Source organism: Papilio polytes, unplaced genomic scaffold, assembly GCF_000836215.1.
Source record: "Papilio polytes unplaced genomic scaffold, Ppol_1.0 DF824135.1, whole genome shotgun sequence".
NCBI classification, from domain to species: Eukaryota; Metazoa; Arthropoda; class Insecta; order Lepidoptera; family Papilionidae; genus Papilio; species Papilio polytes.
This window is the reverse complement of record NW_013525069.1, coordinates 1,991,386-2,009,298: the sequence shown is the minus strand read 5'-3', so window position 1 is coordinate 2,009,298 and position 17,913 is coordinate 1,991,386. Positions and strand designations below refer to the sequence as shown.

Genomic DNA, 17,913 nt, shown 5'->3' with positions numbered 1-17,913 from the left:
GAGTTATGCCGTAACACACATAAAAAAAAATAAAAAAAAAATATACCGACGAATTGAATACCTCCTTCTTTTGGGAAGTCGGTCAAAAAAAGGCAAATGTAAGAATAACTACGATCTTATTAAAAATAATGCAGGTAATTTAGGTTTAAATCTTTGCTTTTAAACCTAAAACAATACAAATTCTCCGCTAATTTAAAATAATTTATAACATTTAAATAAAGTCTATAAAATAGCTAAACATTACACGGCTTTATCTGAAATATTATTGAAAATCCTTTACAATACAATTTAACGACTCCAAATGAATTCATTGGCATGGCATTTAGAAAGTGAACTGGCCAGTGTACATCAGCAGCACTATAATTCATCTCATAGGTTACTTTCACAGGCACGTGGTTAGCGGGCGATGATCTACTCACTGGCAAGCTGCCAGTTGCCAAACGAACACTTTACGACACCGCCACGAGGTACAGCGAGTAAACATTTCTACAACGGTGCAACTCTTGCAAGCATTGCTTACCAGCTTCTGTACAAAAATTTTGGATAAAGCGTGGGTTTATTACTCATACAACGCGAGGGGAAATAAACACTTGCTCAAGTTACCAATTTATAATTGAATATAATAACTCAATCATACTAATATTATAATTGCGAAAGTTTAGATGGAGGGATGAATGTTTGTTAGAGTTTGTAGTCTAAACTGCTGCACGGATCGAACACGATGAAAGACATGGATGTACAACATAGTCTGAAAGAATACATAGGCTACTTGCTTTAGTTTTTTTAATACCACGCGGGCGAAAACTAGTATTATCATAATTTCTTTCTCAATAGATTGATGGCGCGTTTCATCTAAACTATGTGAAATTAATTCACAAATTAAAGTTCTACTTAGAAATCTATAGCTTTAGCCCGCGTGTTAGTCCACAGTTAAAATAACTTGGTAACTAACATATTTGTTCTTCCAAGTTATGTTTTACATCTGTGCAAAATTTCATTGAGATAAGTTAGGCATTTGTAACATAGTAGCAAGAAAAAGGAACTCACTAGTGTTATAAGGATGACGCAACAAAAAAAAGAAATGAAAACCTAACTGTGCAAAAAGAGTACGTTGATATAAAAAAAACATAGTAGCAAGCTATCCAAACTTTCGCATTTATGACATTTTATACTTTGTAACGTTAACAATTTATGGATACCATATTCATATTGTGCTAACTATATTGTGCGCCAACGCGAACACAGATGGAGTAATTTACGAACCATCGGAAGATTTTTAATATACCTTGAACTCTTACGTCACATGACCGCTGTATGTTAATGCACAAAAAATGATATATACCAAAATAGATTTAACTACTTTTGTTCGCTTTACAAACGGGTTTTATTCCCAAAATAGAACAAATTATATGGACAGGTGTTATTTAAAGGGAACAAATAACAATTACTTAAAGTAGAAAACTTATGAAAATAGTTTTACTATGCCCGCTACATGTTTAATACTGACGGTTTTTGACCGACTTCCCAAAAGAAGTAGGTACTCAATTCGTCTGTATGTTTTTTTTACGTGTGTTACGGCATAAATCCGCCACTAGTGGATTTTGATAATTCTTTTTTTATTAGAAAGGTAATGCTTGCAGGTGGGTCCCATTTTTTTGATTGATTTTTGGAATCAAAGACTACGACGTAGATAAATAGTTTTATAACTGAAAAGTTCAACTGTTCACTCAAAACTGTACGCTTTTAAACTAAAAGTTAACTGTCAGTACAACAGTTGTAGTTTTGCAAACGCACAGTTTTATCTGAACTTTTCGATTATTCAGTTAAAACTGACAGAATTAATGATACGATTGTTAGCAAGTGGACGATATTCATCACAGAATTATTACAAACAGATAAGGAAACAGTGGGTATAATGTTGATAGACCTGTCACTTTTTTATAAGAGGCGTTTTAGTATATTATTTTTATAAGGAAGTTTTGCAATCGATTCCGCATCGAGAATATATCAGGACTTTGAAATGTTGAGTTCTGTATGCCGACCTAATTATGAGAGCATCGTGCAAATACAACTGGCCAGTGTTGGTTCGCTCCGCTCTTGTCATTTAGTCGTTCGTGATAACTGTCAGTTGGCGGACGCGCCGAGTTGTCTTTGCCTTTTGAAAATTAAAAAGAAACTCATTTCCCGCGTATTTCGTGTATTCGCAGTGATCTGTTAGATAGTTCTTTTTAATTCTCCAACAAAAGTAAGTTTATTAATAATTCTATGAATGTTGTTTCATAATTGTTGCATATTTATGCAAATATAGAATGCATGAATGGTATGCAGTGTGATAAACACACAAAACATTGTAATAATAACAAAAAAACTGATATCGACAGGGCAACGAGCTTTATTTAATTCAAATTGGTAAAGTCAATAATCATGCATGTTAAATTCTCGAACGAAAAAATTTGTTTCATGTTTGATTTACATCTTGTTTTTGATATGTTATTTTGTACGGTCGATTGTTTTTTTTTGTTTCTTCGGAATATATTTTGATGAAGTTTACAAAGAAGTCCGCGAATCGAATTATTTTTGATAGACTCATTATTATTTTCATATACTAGCAACACAAATATATGTTAAATTATAATGCATGCATATAATAATGCCTTTAAATAAAGCAAAAACTTGAAAAAGTAAAGAAGGTAGCTAGATAATTTTTTGAACAGTGAAAGAGCGACTACAAACTTACTAAACTTCATTAATTCAAGTGTGTCATTGCCAAGGTTTTCACCGAGGTTTATTGAGGAACAGCGGGTATTGAGTCATTATAATTCTTTCTAAACTGTTCGCGGGAAATGATTTTATTACATTTATGACAAAAATTGGTAATAAATCGAGTTACAGTTTGTTTAATATGAATTTGTAACAATAAAATTTGAGATTAAAAAGAAAATTATACTAAAATGATTTAGTAGTTTAGAAGATGACATTTTTTTTACTAATATCATATCTAAAAAATCGATTATTTTCATTATTTATAATGCTTAGTTACGCGTGTGTAGTATATAATATGTTTACTAATCTATTACAATATTTTTTTAAAAAAATCAAATGATTAAAATTCACTCATTATGCCAATTAAATCCGTTACATCGAATAAAAAAATATGTTATAAGTTAAAAGTGTTTTTAAAAAACTATGAATACAATTCAAGTAGTTCCGTGGAACATTTGGAATATAAAAAAACATATTGTATGTTTTTTGCCACTTATGCTCATTATATAATCTGTGGTAATAAAGCTCCAGATAGTAACAAAACATTTTATAACTGACTGAACTATGATTTTTTTCAGATAAAAATGGCGTCGGTGGAGACAAACAAGAACGGTGTAGCGCATAATGTAATGACGAAAGCACCATGGCAAGTATTTTATGCATACTAGTTTTCGCTTGCGACTCCGTCCGCGCGAAATTAAACAACTTAGAAAGTAGCCTATGTGTTTTTACAGACTATCCTCTACATCGATGCCAAATTTAATCGAGATCCCTAATCAGTATAGACTACAAACTCTTACAAACATCCATCAGAACTTTCGCATTTAAACCATAGTAAGATTAAAGAATGACAAACAAGCAATAAGGTTCTTTTCGTTATTTCAAAAATAGACAATTCCACTGCCCATACACAATTGCAACAAGTTTATGCATAAAATCGTTGTAATACATTAGGTTTTAATCCGTTATTTGCATCGTCAGTAGCCGATGGTAGGAATGACCAACTGCCCCCTCCTAGAGATCCTAAAAATATATAAAACCTACTTCGAATATGACTATATTAATAAAAGCCGCGCTCCCTCCCCTAGGCATAGCCTAGATCATCGCCTACCTCCTATCGAACTTCTAATTTAATCGGACTAATATTATAAATGCGAAAGTTTAGATGGATGGATGTTTGTTAGAGTTTGTAGCCTAAATGGTTGAACGGATCTGGATGAAATTTGGCATAGATATAGACCAGAGTATGGAAGAGACAGGCTACTAACTTCTGATTTTTATACTACACGGACGTTGTTGCGGGTAGAAGCTACTGGTATTATAATTTATTGGACGTTAACAAATACTCCGTATGATGTTTATATTGTTTTAATTATCATTGAATTATGTTAGGTTATTGAAATATTGTCGTGGGATTATAATAAAGATAAACTCATTGTATTATTTGAATTGGTTAATGTCATTGACCTGATCAATTTAGTTTTAATACAACATTATAATCTTATTTCATGCTATTTATGATAATAAATTCACTGTCATATTGAATGCAAAAAGTATTTATCAAATACGTAAGGTTGTGGTGTTTATCTTTGTTGTAAAATTTTTTATGTATCTGGTTAGGTCATAAATTAGAGTCAGTGTAACACCCTCTATATAGCGTTGGTGGCTCAGGGGTTAAGCATTTGACTTACAATCTACATGACCAGGGTTCGAATCTCGTCTTGTACCGATTTTAGAATTTCGTATGTATTTTACCAGATGTTTCTGAGGTAAATGTGATGCCTGTACATATCGGTGGAAGAATTCAAAGATATGTGTGTAGTCAATATGCCAGCGTGGTTGATTATGGCCTAGTCACCCGTAACTTAGGGTAGGCTCCGAGCCTACATGGGTACATATAGTTAGCTAATGATGTACCCTCTTTTTTTATTACCTCTTGCTTTATTTAAATTTTAGTTTTTAATACAAGAATAAAACTTATTTCTTAATTATAAAAGCAAAAGCTTTTTACAAGTTGGAGACCGTGAAAAGGAGGCGACCGTGAAATATAAGCAAAAAGTTCCTTATTGTTACTTATTTAAAATCGTTTCCTTTATTATAATGTTAATTTTAATATTTTTTTTAACAATATTGAAGGTTTCATTTAATTTAAACCGCACATATTGTCAACAAGGTATCTGCTAACTAATTTTGGTTACGTAATATTTTTCCATTATTGTAACTTATATTGTATTAAATTTTATTAAATGAACTGCATGAGACGATTTCTGCAAATAAATCTTAATTTTTTTGTGACTGAATGGCCACTGTTTGCCTTGAAGAGGCATTTACAGATTCACCGGGCTTGAGGTGGCCGAGCGCAGATGGCGCTTAACCTATACCTCGTTTATGAGTAACTAAGCTCGAGGGCTTCCTCAGGAGCCTCGGCACGAGCCGTTACTTCGTTATTATTACCGGATTGGGAGGCTACTGAGCTCTTAGATCGCTTCGGTAAACGCTCCATGGAGTGACTAGGCACAAGGCCTCCCGAGAGGGGACCTCGGCTTGGGCTGTCACTCAATACAATAAAACTTAGAGGATTTCAATAAACACGGGTACATTTTATGGACGATGTCGAGTTGTGTATGGTCAAGAAAGGCCGTTAGAGAAATTGGTGCAATTTAACTGCGCGGACATGCGTCATTGCCCAAGCGTCGTTCTGCGAATGACCTTTTATAGAACGTGCTATTACATATGACATTGGAGTCTAGATAGACCTTTCGTGATATCGACAAACATGGTGTTCACTTAGATATGTTAATTATAGAAATACTACCTTAGTTGTAACAACTAATTACGGACTGTGGGACGTTAGTTAATTTTTAGTTTTTTCCGACTGACAGAAAGTTATCAGGGGATCATCTACCGTAACTGCTAAACCAGTGTAATAATGAGAGAGTAATGGCCGGTTTCCCAGCTACATTTAACCACTCGTTAGTGTTTACGATTCATTAACTTCATGATATACGTTATAAAGAGCAATCGATTTGTATTTTGAATTTTTGTATGTATTGACATAACTCAAAAACTATTAGGTCTATTTCAAAAATAATTCCACCATTAAAAAGCTACGTTATCGGGCGCGTATATCGCGGGAGAAGCCGCAAGCAATAGCAAGTGATACAATAAATGATAACTCCAGCAACTCAGTATAATTGGGGTACTGTCAGTTAAAATTACTTTCTAACCATTGGTTTTATAATTCGACATTAATTTATACCGAATCGCTGTAAAATTACACAGTTAAAGACCGGAAGGCCGGGAAGGATGCTCGTGGCAGGATAGACTTGCATTTTCAACACGTTTCCGTCGATTGTTCAATATCGTGCACTGGTCGAGCGCACGTCAGTGAAAGTCTAGCCCGCGTACAGCATAGCTGGTATGCTGTTGTTAATTATTGTTTGAATTGAATTATTATGGGATTCAATGTGTCATTGGATGCGTCCGGCAAAAAGAGGTTGATGTTCTTTGAGTGAGTTACTTCATTTCTTCTAGAAACTAACGCTATAATTCTAAAGTGTTGTTGAGAAAATACGTTCGTTTAACATGCTTACTGAGTAACAGGCCGATATCGGCCTGCCGCGGTACTTAAGCTGGTGCGGACGAAGAAAACTATGACCCTCTAGCTAGTGCGAAACGATTATTTCAGGTGTATATATTACATTACATAAAATGTATACATTATGTTGTCACAAAGTTGTAGCAATATACTCTATCCTAGCGCTGGTGGGTCTAAAAAGGCCTGCCACGCATCGGCAGAAATATCATTGGGGGCGCATTTTGGCCTACCGTACGCAAGAATTATGATTTTACTTGCCGCAGTAAACGTGTTTATTTATAATTAAAAATATCTTCTTATCGCAATAATATACTCGTGTCGGAAATCTATGAAATTAAAAGATTTTAACCGGTTCCTTAATAGGTGGATTTATTTATGGGACGTAATTTGTATGAGATTTGAAGTTTACTGCAAATTGTTTTCATTATGATTCATTATGATGAATTATTAAAAAAGATCTTTTAGTCTAACCAGATATATTAAAATCTACGCCATTTTGTGGAAAAAATGATTTTTGCTTTGCGTAGATTAGAACTTTTTGCAATGAAGACACCGATTTATGTGTCTCCAGGCCAGAATGTTGTTCACTAAAGTTGCCTTTGTGCATACCCATCTTTGTTAATAACGAGCTATTGCTTACGACTTCGTTCATGTGGGATTTAAATAAAATTAGCCTATGTTACTCACTGATAACGTTCGCTTTTTAATGGATTACTATCCATGAAGAAGTATGATAGAGACGAGAATAATACTATCATTATTACAAAAGTCAATCGTGGAATACGAAATGACGGTAAAATGTGATTTCGGACTTGTATGACACAAGCAATTGAAAAATTTAAATCTTTGCAAATTTAATTAACTTAGCAACAACTGAATTACCATTATGTCTAATTAATATAAATTACTTTGTATTTATTACATTTAAATACATCATGATTTTTGGTGGTAAAACGCTTAATTATAAATTTTAATTGCATTGAGGTTAAATAATTTGTTCTTTGTTAACGTTATTCAAAATGTTATTTAAGATATCAGTTAATTTATAAATTTATTATATATTATATTATATATTCAAACGATAGGTATTTTTTTTATAATATAAGGTGGCAAACGAGCAAGCGGCTGTATATCCACCGAAATCGAAAGCGACCGCTGCCTATAAACATCCGCAATGGGGATGTTTCCTAATGTTACAAATCCAAATAAAGTTATGTTTAATATTTTAAAGACAGCATTTTATAACCTATAATAACATTTAGAGACCTTGAATGTTTGTCTCAAATTAAATATAAATTAAAAACGCTGCAATATTTTTTACCCTCCATTACTCGATCTCAAACATCAATGACGTCACTTTCTTGCATATAACATGGCAGTGTGACCAACTTCAGTGAATGTCAGTGCATTTTGTAGTAATATTTTTTTCTAAATGATTGTAATAATTGAGTTTGCGTGTTTTATATTATGAGGACTCCATTATTGAGTGTTTTTATAATTACGACATAAGTTATGAGCAAAACATTTTATGAATATTACAAAAGAAAAATATATCAAAATTCATAAGAGTAGCTTATAGTACAATTTAATTTATACCTGGTCACACTGGTGTAGGACGCAGTCACTGTTTACACACAAACATAATCTTCCACGAGAAGCAACAAGTGTAATTAATACGTTAAAAGTATCACCTTCTGTTCATTTTGGTTTTTTCATTTTTATCTCCATTACTAAAAACAACTTTAGACAACAAAGATTTACGAGTATTATCAATCAATGGTTCTTTCAAATTGACAGTGACAGGCCGTGACGCGAGGTTCGTATGCAAAGAAGTGACGTCATGGGACGTTTTGGGGGGAAATGAAAGAGTTGTTTTTATTTACGTGTTTTTTTATTGAAATAATGAGTATTATATTTTATACTTTTTTTTTTCGTGTTCATACATGGTTTATCTACAAAATAAAGGCTATTCCAAAAATTAGGAAACATCCCCATTGCAGATGCGTTTGATTTGATTGCCTTTTATGGCCCGCTTACTACTTTTTCAACAGTCGTACTGTACAGCTAATAATAGCATTTGTAGGCATAACAGAGAATAAGAGCCTGTCCCACCACTGACTGATAGAGGCACAGATAGCTTAAAAATGACGTCACTGTCATATAAGGGAACAAAATCCGATATTTCCATCATATATTTTACACGTTTGATGGTTATCAGACAATTTACAATTTGGTGAGACAGGCCCTTAGATAGTTTAACTGACAGATAAAATGTTGCCTAAACACAAAGGTTAACTTACGTCAAATCAAACAAGGAATTTAATTAACAAAGTCTACACTGAGTACTGTTATGATAAATTCAAATATTTTATATTTATTTAACGAGTTGAGTTTAGCAAATATCCTGAATTCCAAAGTCTATGTTTATTATAACGCATACTTAGGCCCTTTGTATCCAAGATGTTTGAAATGTGCAGATTTTAGTCACTAAACGACTTACGTTTGTCATAGTTTCGTGAACAGACACGCATCATTTCTATCCGTCATCGTTGAAGCCAGTCGCTCCCGATCTGTTTTGTTGTGGTCGTGGTGATGCGATTTTGAAGATGCCTGAGCAAATCGAATAAACATGATTATTTCGACATCGCGAAAGCTAGCGTCAAAACCAATGTTTTTCGAACTGTTTTGAACCATATCCGAGCACAAACATCAAGCATACATGCGATAGTTAGAAGAAATAAAAGTAAACTTTCAAATTTTTGCTAGTAATAAAACACTGCAGTAAAACTACACTAATGTCTTGTCCCACCACTGGCTGATAGAGGCTCAGATAGCTTAAAAATGACGTCACTATCAGATAAGGGAATAAAATCCAATATTTCCATCACATATTTTACACGTTCGATTGTTATCAGATAATTTACAATTTGGTAGGACTGACACACTGAGAGATACTATTTTGTACATATGTGTAAAACTTTTTTCCGTTCTTTATTCTACGTGACATTTGAAAAGGCCGTGTTTTTTCCAATGACTTGTTCTGCGCAATACAAACTGGAATGATCATACCTAGGTATAATAGGTATGCAATAATACAATTCAATTGTTGTTTCTTAGTGTTTATTTCCACTAGCCACTAAGTAGCTAGTTAAGATACTCTGACTGAGGCTGTCATTTTGTAAGGAATGGCGTTAGCGTCAGTGGATATAAAAACGCGACATAAAAATTGCGGTTGCGAACGGTTAACCACTTACTCGTAATTTATTAATTTTAACTTGTATGGCTACATACAATTATTACTAACGAAAACTTGTTGAACAATATTTGTTCATTTTTTATCTAACGGAGGCATTAGAGGGTCTATCACGAATATTTGCGTGACAGTTGCGAGACGTATTCGTAATAAGGTGCTTCAAAAATCTAATCATACAAAAAATGTTATTAACGTATTACAAATAGTGTTTACTTAATGTATCTACATATACTATTATAATAAAGCGTAAACACACATTTCTTTGTTGCTTAAGATGTCAGCAATTACAGCATATTTTTGAATAATGTTTTTTTTTATAAAAAGCCCTACGCTTGCGTACCGCTTTAGACTATATATTTCGACGCCGTTAAACTTAGGGGTAAATATTTTTGATAAAAACCCTAATGTGGGAAAGAGACCATAAGTTGCTGCCAACATCAAGGAAGCATTATCATCATTTCATGTCATTTTGACATTTGCAATTGATCATTTGACACGTATAAATAACAAAATAAAATTTTCATAATTTTACGCGTATGAAGTCGTATGGGAACAGCTAGTTTAAAATAATTACATACATATTTTGTTCGTGTGAGGCCAAATCAATTATTTTATACATACATGCATTCCTTGTGCATTTATAAAGATAATTTAAATTACTTCTGGACTTTACTCAAGAGGAAAATATAAAAAAACATTGACTTAAAGTTAAACCAGTTTAACTAGATTATTTCATTTTCCTCACATGCATAATACACATTGTTTTTTTTTTCAAACTTTTTTTAACATGTTTTTAACAATGCGCACAAACAAAGAAGATTTTTTTTATTATTTCATTTTTTTTTATTAAATGAACAATCAATTTTTTTAAATCATAAATTTTAATACTGTATGATACATTTAAGAATAATCACGCTTATAATTGACTAGCTGTTCCCGTGCGACTTCATCCTTGCTTAATGTTGGCAGCAACTTATGGTCTCTTTCTCACATTAGGGTTTTCATCCAAGATATTAACCCCTAAGTTTAATGTCGTGAAATATATAGCCTAAAGTGTGACGTAAGTGTAGGGCTTTTTTTTTAAAAAAGAGTTATTCATAAATCTGTGTGTGTGTGTGTGTGTTTACGCTTTATTATAATAGTATAGAGTATGATAGATATAGGTATAGATAGAATGCTTAATGCTTACTAATTTCATGACCAATCTATTGATCATTTAATTATGGAGTCTGTTATTTTAGTCTTTACTTAATTGAATATTCAATAAACGACTGGCCCGCGACCAAATATTGAATTAGGATACAAGGAAGCGTCACATAGTTTAGAAGTTCCTCGTATTTTGACAAAGAACCCTAATTAATATACAAAGTTGAAAAAAAAAAACAAAATCAGACAGAAGATTTAACATTTGCATGTATTTTTAGATAAAATTTGCGTCAGTATTATTTACGATCAGTTTGCTAATAAACTCTTTGATTATTTAAAACTTGGTAGTGTTATTATTACATAAAAATTTTATGCATGTGATGTCATGATTTCATTTGTGTAAAATGTTATCCTTTAATTTAATATAATACTAATTGTGGCCCACAACTTCGTCTACGCAATATTAAGATAAAAGAAAAAAGCCTACAATATGTCATATGCTCGTCTATGTCAGCTATCCTTTAGTGAAAGTCCGGTCGAAACCAGCCTAGCCTTTTCGGAGATTACCCGGAACAAACGCGGCTTGCGGACAGACGACCAAAAAAAAATTAAATGTGATTTTCGTTGTCAGCAACCCAAATACATCATTTTCCCGAAATCTAGATTTTTCTTTTGATATTACAAACAGACACTTCATTTATTTTATGTATAGATCAAAATCGACAAAATACCGACCAAAAACAGGCTAGAAACCACGTAAACAGATTATTAAAGTCACACTTATTCAAAGAGCATGTATGCGTAGATACACGAATACGGAAGAAGCCAGAGAGGACGACAGGAATGTGTAACAGAAATTTGTAATCGCCTACTGATTTTTATTTTAATTCCAGGACGGACGAGCAAGGCATCGCGATGAAGGTATACCAGGGTGTGATGCTGGCCGTAGAGATCTTCGTCCTCGCTATCAAGATGAACATCACCTGGACGCTTGCCATCATACAGTTCTTCTTTCCACCGGAACCGAAGAATGTCAAGGGAGAGATTATACTGGTACGTTGTGAGAAACGGATTTTGCGTCCTCAATAAACTATTTATAGTTATGTTGGACGGTCAATCAATGGCTTTTTCTACATTTTTTTATTCTTTTTTAAAACTACGGGATGTTAAAATTAAGAAGAGGAAATGTTCCTTAGATTGTTAAACGAAGAAATTATAATAAAAGAGAATAAATTAAAAAAAAAAGTGAACAAAGGACAATCTTTGCCTGAAAATATTAGAACAACAAACACTGATTTTGTAACAGAAATAAGAACAAATAAAGAACCCTCTCCTTTGGAAGTCGATTAAAAGGATCTCTCCTTATGTGTAGATAACAGGAGCAGGCCACGGCATGGGACGAGAGATGGCGCAGCGCTTCGGTAAGCTGGGCGGCGTCGTGGTATGCGTTGACATCAACCCCGCCGGCAACAAGGAGACTGTCGACATGGTCAAGGGTCAAGAGGGGAAGGCATATGCTTATCAGTAAGTAACTTTTTTCTAGAAACATTAAGCTAAATTTACAGTTTAACCCGCTGCAATGTTCAATTTTATAACATCTGTCTATTTGTTCTAACTATCTTGGGTCAGTAGATGTAGTGCTTTCCCCTTGTTTTCTGCACAAGCACTTTTTGGAGCCATTTATATCCCAAGGCTTGCTGTAGAAGAAGAATTTGTTCAGAAATACTTATGCTGCTTCAAGCAATCAAGATATTCTTTTCTTCATGTTTTTCTGCCATCTAAATGCACTTCTGAATCAGTCATTTGCCGATTTTCTAAACAATTTGTTGATGCACCACTAAACGTGTATTCGGAAGTAATTTTAACATTAATGTATCAGAATGCAAAGAAATAAATGGCTACAATCATACTTCATACAACATTATAAATGCGAAAGTTTAGGTGGATGTTTGTTAAATTTTGTAGTCAGTACGGCTGAAAGGATTTCGATGAAATTTGTCATAGATGTAGAGGATAGCCTGGATGAACACATATACTTTTTTAATTTTACGCGGACGGTGTCGCGGCCGCAAACTAGTTTATAAATAAACAAGTTAATTCAGAATGAATACAAGTCAACCAGAGATAATGTAACTTGATCATTGTATTTAAATTACGCTGTTGCATTGAGTCCTTGATTATAATTATTGGATTACCTAAAACTATGCATTGTTTTTGATTTGTTTTTACAATAGAAGCATCTACATAATTAGACGGCATTGAATTTCAGTTGGTACATAATCTTCTTTTCACAGTAAAGAAAAAATCTACAGGAAAATCCTTGAAGGAGAAAAATAAATCATTTGTTGAAACGGTTGAGAACGCAGTACCTTTGTCTTATTCAATTTTGTTTTTTTTTTATTCCCACGCAGGAGTTGCGGGCGGAAGATAGCATTTCATATTATCATACTAATTTTACCTATAAATGCATCTTTGGATGGATGGATGTTTGTTATGAAAGTTGGCTTAGATGTAGAACATAGAAAAGAACAAATAGGTGGTGACTTACTAAATAGTTTTTTAATGCGCGAACGAAGTCGCGGGCAAAAACTAATTTACTTGAAAATTTTAGTGCCTATCGTATCAGGTATATAAATATAACCTTGAATTTTAACTATAATATGCTATATCATGTCGTCGTCATGAAACGTAGGAGACGAGAATTATTTCAACAAATAATACTTAACGAGCGGAACGAATGTGCTTTATGAAGTAGTTACTATATAAACTTGTAATGCGTTCTTACAACAAAAAATTTAAAACTGAAAACATTTTACATCTTCTGAAATTTTTAACCCAAACTTGTTCTGGCATCTTCAGAACATATTAACAAAGTTTGATCAAAAGTCCAGGTCCTTCATGATACAATAGTATAAGCGAAGAAACTGCACTTTTTTTATTAAAACTATATTTTGTAAACAAGATAAGACTGGAATGATGTTAAAAAATCAAAAAAAGTATAATTCTGTAATATTTGACGCCAGATTTTGCGCAGTTTATCTAAAATTTCCGTCTCAAACGCTAACAAAATGTGCGAGAATCGCTAATGACGGTTTACCATATTGTACCAAATCCGTCATGTTTAATAAGCAATTGTTTGCACGTGTGTCCGTCGAATTATTTATGAGGTAAATGTTAGTTCAAATACCTTTGTCTTTGTTGCTACGTCTAATAAAATTTATTTTGATATTCTAAGAACCTTCTAGACAATTCGTTGGATTTTCCTTAAAATTTTTGACAATATTTAATCTCTGCTTGGAATTTAAAAACTCGTGATCGTACTGAGGATATTATGAGATATTTCACCATTCTTCCAGAACATTCCAAAAAGGAGTATGGAATATTTCACGGCTCGTCTTCCTAATAATTAAAAACAAAACAGTGAATTAGCGTAAAAACATCTATTGGTTATGTGAACAGATGTGACGTCACAGACCGAGACGCGATCAACGAGCTCGCAGAAAAGATCCGACGCGAGATCGGTGACGTCACTATGTTGGTGAACAACGCAGGCATCATGCCCTGCAAGCCGCTGCTGCAGACCAGCGACAAGGAGATACGCACTGTCTTCGACGTTAACGTGTTGGCACAGCTTTGGGTATGAAAGTGCTGAAGATAATGTGTTTTTATTAACGAAGCTATAGGCATTACATAACAATTACAATTTTATCAGTTGATCCAAGCTTTCCTGCCGCACATGATGGAAACCAACCACGGCCATATCGTAGCGATGTCGTCCATGGCTGGCGTGGTTGGTCTTCGCAACTTAGTCCCCTACTGCGGCACCAAGTACGCGGTCCGCGGCCTCATGGAGGCCTTGCACGAGGAACTGCGCGAGGACAAAAGAGATTTTAGTGGTGTAAGTTATTGTTAGACAATGTAACTATTTAATTTAATAGGGAAATCTGTTATGGACTTTGCTAAAATGTATTCCTTACTTTGATGAAGAAATGGTGGTAATTACTAAATTTGTGCGTGTTTGTCTTTTACTTCATTACGTCCTAGTTAGTTTTTCTGTAATTAACAAAGGAAATTTCTATGTTCCACAATTAGGCTTACATACTCCTCAGACATGATGTTTTTCAATTATTTCCACCTTGTCAAATGGATGACGATTCACATTCTTGTCTTCCCTGTGTATTCAGATCAAGCTGACGACGATCTGTCCGTACATCGTGGACACTGGTCTTTGCAAGAACCCTAAGATCAAGTTTCCATCGCTGATGAAGATCCTGTCGCCGCAGGAGGCGGCTGACAATATCGTGGATGCCGTGCGTAGAAACTATCATGAGATTACCATACCAAGCTCTCTCTACTATATTAACCAGGTAAGAAGGGAACAGAACGATGGGAGTAGGTTCAACAGGTAAATAAGTAAATTAGGATATGCAATACTATTTAATAAATTACCTAATCCTCCATCCACAGTACCACTTAACTATAGGGGGATCTTGGTCAAGCGCTGATCTTAAAAAATTGACGATTAACAGTGAAGCTACGTAATCCGAGTAAAGAAGTTTTCGATGACTGACAAATGTAAATATTGAGAACAAAAATCTTCGTAGTTAGTTATATTTCTCGAATGCTACCTTTATTTGTGTTTATTCTGTTTTGCATAAATATATTTCAAAATGCTAAAAGTAACGTATAATTCTCCAAATATGTCTAAATATTAAGCATATTAATAAAACTTGCTAAAACTTGTAATTCTAGTTTAAAGTAACGGTATTTTATCAATATTGAATAATTTCACCGCTAACTAGAACCATTAAAAAGTGTTATCGTTTCCTTGGATTGAAATTTAAATTTTGTTTGAATTTTAAAAAAATCTACCGATTATTTTTTTAACCAGAAAAAATACTAAATTTGGAGTCAAATTAATTAGTAAAGTTAATTAATAAGTAAAAAAAATACAAAAAAAAACTCCGTATTTTTTTAATATTTTTTTCCAGATTTGTCGAACCATGCCGCGAGCTGTGCCCCTACATCTCAAAGACTTTCTGGATTCCGGCCTTGAGGCACATTAATTTGAATTATTTAAGAATTACTATTTTGTGTATTATAAGTTTTAAAACTTGTATAAATGTTTATTAAGTTAAATATATCTGCAGGCCGAACTAAAAAAAATAGAAGAAAAAAATAATAGCAAAATATCTAATTAGGGTTTCAACGCTTTGAAATATTAACGTGTTTCAAAATGATTTAGAGACAAAAATCTCTGGTAATTAAAAATGTTACTACTCGTATTATCTATAATTTATTACGTAAATAAATTGTGTGAAATAATTAAATTTATCAAATTGTGTAACATTTTTTCCGTGTAAAGATAAAAAAAATTCTATTGTATTAGTTTACACGTATTTTTAATAATTAATTAAATTATGTAATATGATGAATAATTTTACATTTATTTTTCTCATTTACTTATAATTAGTACAAAATTTTGACAAAAATTTTTCGTTATCCCAAAATATAAGTAGATATACCATCGGTGTTGGATTTTTTTCAAAAAATAATTTAAACCAGAATTAAATCTAAGTTTTTATTTTAAATAAATTATATGTACTGTAAAATAGTAAATAATGCGTAAAATGATGTAATTAGAGATATTTAAAAATGCTATGTATTTTAGTATGTGTGTTTAAAAAAATATTTTTTACAATATCGTACTATTTATGATTTTATGGCGGGAGATTTTATTACGAGTAATACAGATTTAATATTAAATTACTATTATGTGTTTAAAACGCAACAAAATATATGTAATTATTTAGCTGTTGTACCTATTTTTATGCATTTTTTACGACAATAATGTAAATAAATGCTTACTACAGATGTGATTATATGAAACTGGTTTAATATATTTTTTATCTTCAATATTAATAGTAAATCAAATTTTCAACAATTTTTTAATAGTGCCATTAATGTTTTTTAATCTATACAGTTATTAATATTGCAGATTATTAACTTTATATATTTTTAATAATGTTAATTGTGATGTCTGAGTGATATAGTTGTAAGGTTTTGATGTTGTAAGAGAAAATGTAAAAAATAAATCATTAAATACATTTTTGTATATTCGTTCCCTTAAAACAATTTACGATATGCATCATGGAAGGTTAAAAAACTTAATTTGGCCAAGCCTATAACGCACTGGCGTCGCCTATGTTCTTGGCAAAGTCAAGTGTGTGAGTGGGGGCAGCTATTCCAAATACATTCTCAAAAGCTACCAAAACAATATTTTAAATCTTTCCGTACAAAAAAAAAAACTATAAAAAATATTTTATTAAAGAAAAATTATTCTAAGATGGTTTGATAGTAAGACATAAAATAAAAATAATGTTCTAATTGAATCCTTTTATTTGGATATACATTTAAATTTTTACTACAATTTATTCACAATATATTTTCTACGAAACGTCGACATCTTTTTTGGAAGTTACATAGTATATGATGATGGTGACGTCCTCCGTGACGTAATCCATCAATGGAGATTCTTTTTTTTTTAATTTATTTCTACGGGGTGTTTTGTCGCGAAGCGACGATAACGCCCCATAAGTCTAACTCTCAAAACCTCAGTTGTCCAACTGTTTTCTCAAACAGATGTCGACCAACTTAAACATCATCCCGGCCTCGTCCGTAGACAATGGAGATTCTTATAGAGCAGTATATAAAATGGAGGCAAAGGCAATTGCATAACTTAAACAATTACTAATTAAATTGTATAAATGTACCATGTTTGAGGTTATATTCTTTAATTACTAACAAATTGGCTGATTTGGAATGTTTACATAAAATTATTTACATCTATCTTGTTTTTAAAACGTATCGTACATTAAAAAAAACATTAACAAAGTACATGAATAATTACAACTATTTGCAACGTCATTGTTATAGTTCCAAAAACAGTATGGAGTTGTCAAAAAATAATTGAAAATTACACACGAAACTAAACACAGTAACATTTAAACATGGTACTATGCTAAAACACTGATATTTATAATCTTGAACTAAATGTACAGTTGGAATTATTTTTATTTAACAATAAAATGTCGAATTATTACCGAGATCAAATCTTAGCATCATTTAGTACAGGAAGAGTGATTATTTAAAA

The 17,913-nt window shown here is 32.5% G+C and overlaps 1 protein-coding gene across 2 annotated transcripts; it reads left to right on the top strand.

The window, feature by feature from the left end:
• The first annotated feature begins 2,108 nt into the window (after nucleotides 1-2,108).
• LOC106099366 (estradiol 17-beta-dehydrogenase 11-like) lies at nucleotides 2,109-16,304 on the top strand. Of its 2 annotated transcripts, XM_013277896.1 has the most exons (8): nucleotides 2,109-2,245; nucleotides 3,342-3,409; nucleotides 11,654-11,813; nucleotides 12,133-12,284; nucleotides 14,220-14,397; nucleotides 14,473-14,658; nucleotides 14,945-15,127; nucleotides 15,752-16,304. In XM_013277896.1, the coding sequence occupies exons 2-8, from the start codon at nucleotides 3,348-3,350 to the stop codon at nucleotides 15,824-15,826; spliced, it is 996 nt and encodes a 331-aa protein (XP_013133350.1). In that variant the 5' UTR covers nucleotides 2,109-2,245; nucleotides 3,342-3,347; the 3' UTR covers nucleotides 15,827-16,304. The 2 variants fall into 2 exon arrangements, with proteins under 2 accessions (XP_013133350.1, XP_013133351.1); XM_013277897.1 differs by lacking the exons at nucleotides 2,109-2,245; nucleotides 3,342-3,409 and adding an exon at nucleotides 6,183-6,274.
• Nucleotides 16,305-17,913: the final 1,609 nt, after the last annotated feature.

What these genes read in the sequence shown, in the direction of transcription:
- LOC106099366 (XM_013277896.1), top strand. Translation starts at nt 3,348, where the DNA reads ATGGCGTCGGTGGAGACAAACAAGAACGGTGTAGCGCATAATGTAATG. An exon ending in GTAATGACGAAAGCACCATG is followed by an intron (nt 3,410 to 11,653) that starts GCAAGTATTTTA and finishes TTTTAATTCCAG; the next exon opens with GACGGACGAGCAAGGCATCG. An exon ending in CTCTCTACTATATTAACCAG is followed by an intron (nt 15,128 to 15,751) that starts GTAAGAAGGGAA and finishes ATTTTTTTCCAG; the next exon opens with ATTTGTCGAACCATGCCGCG.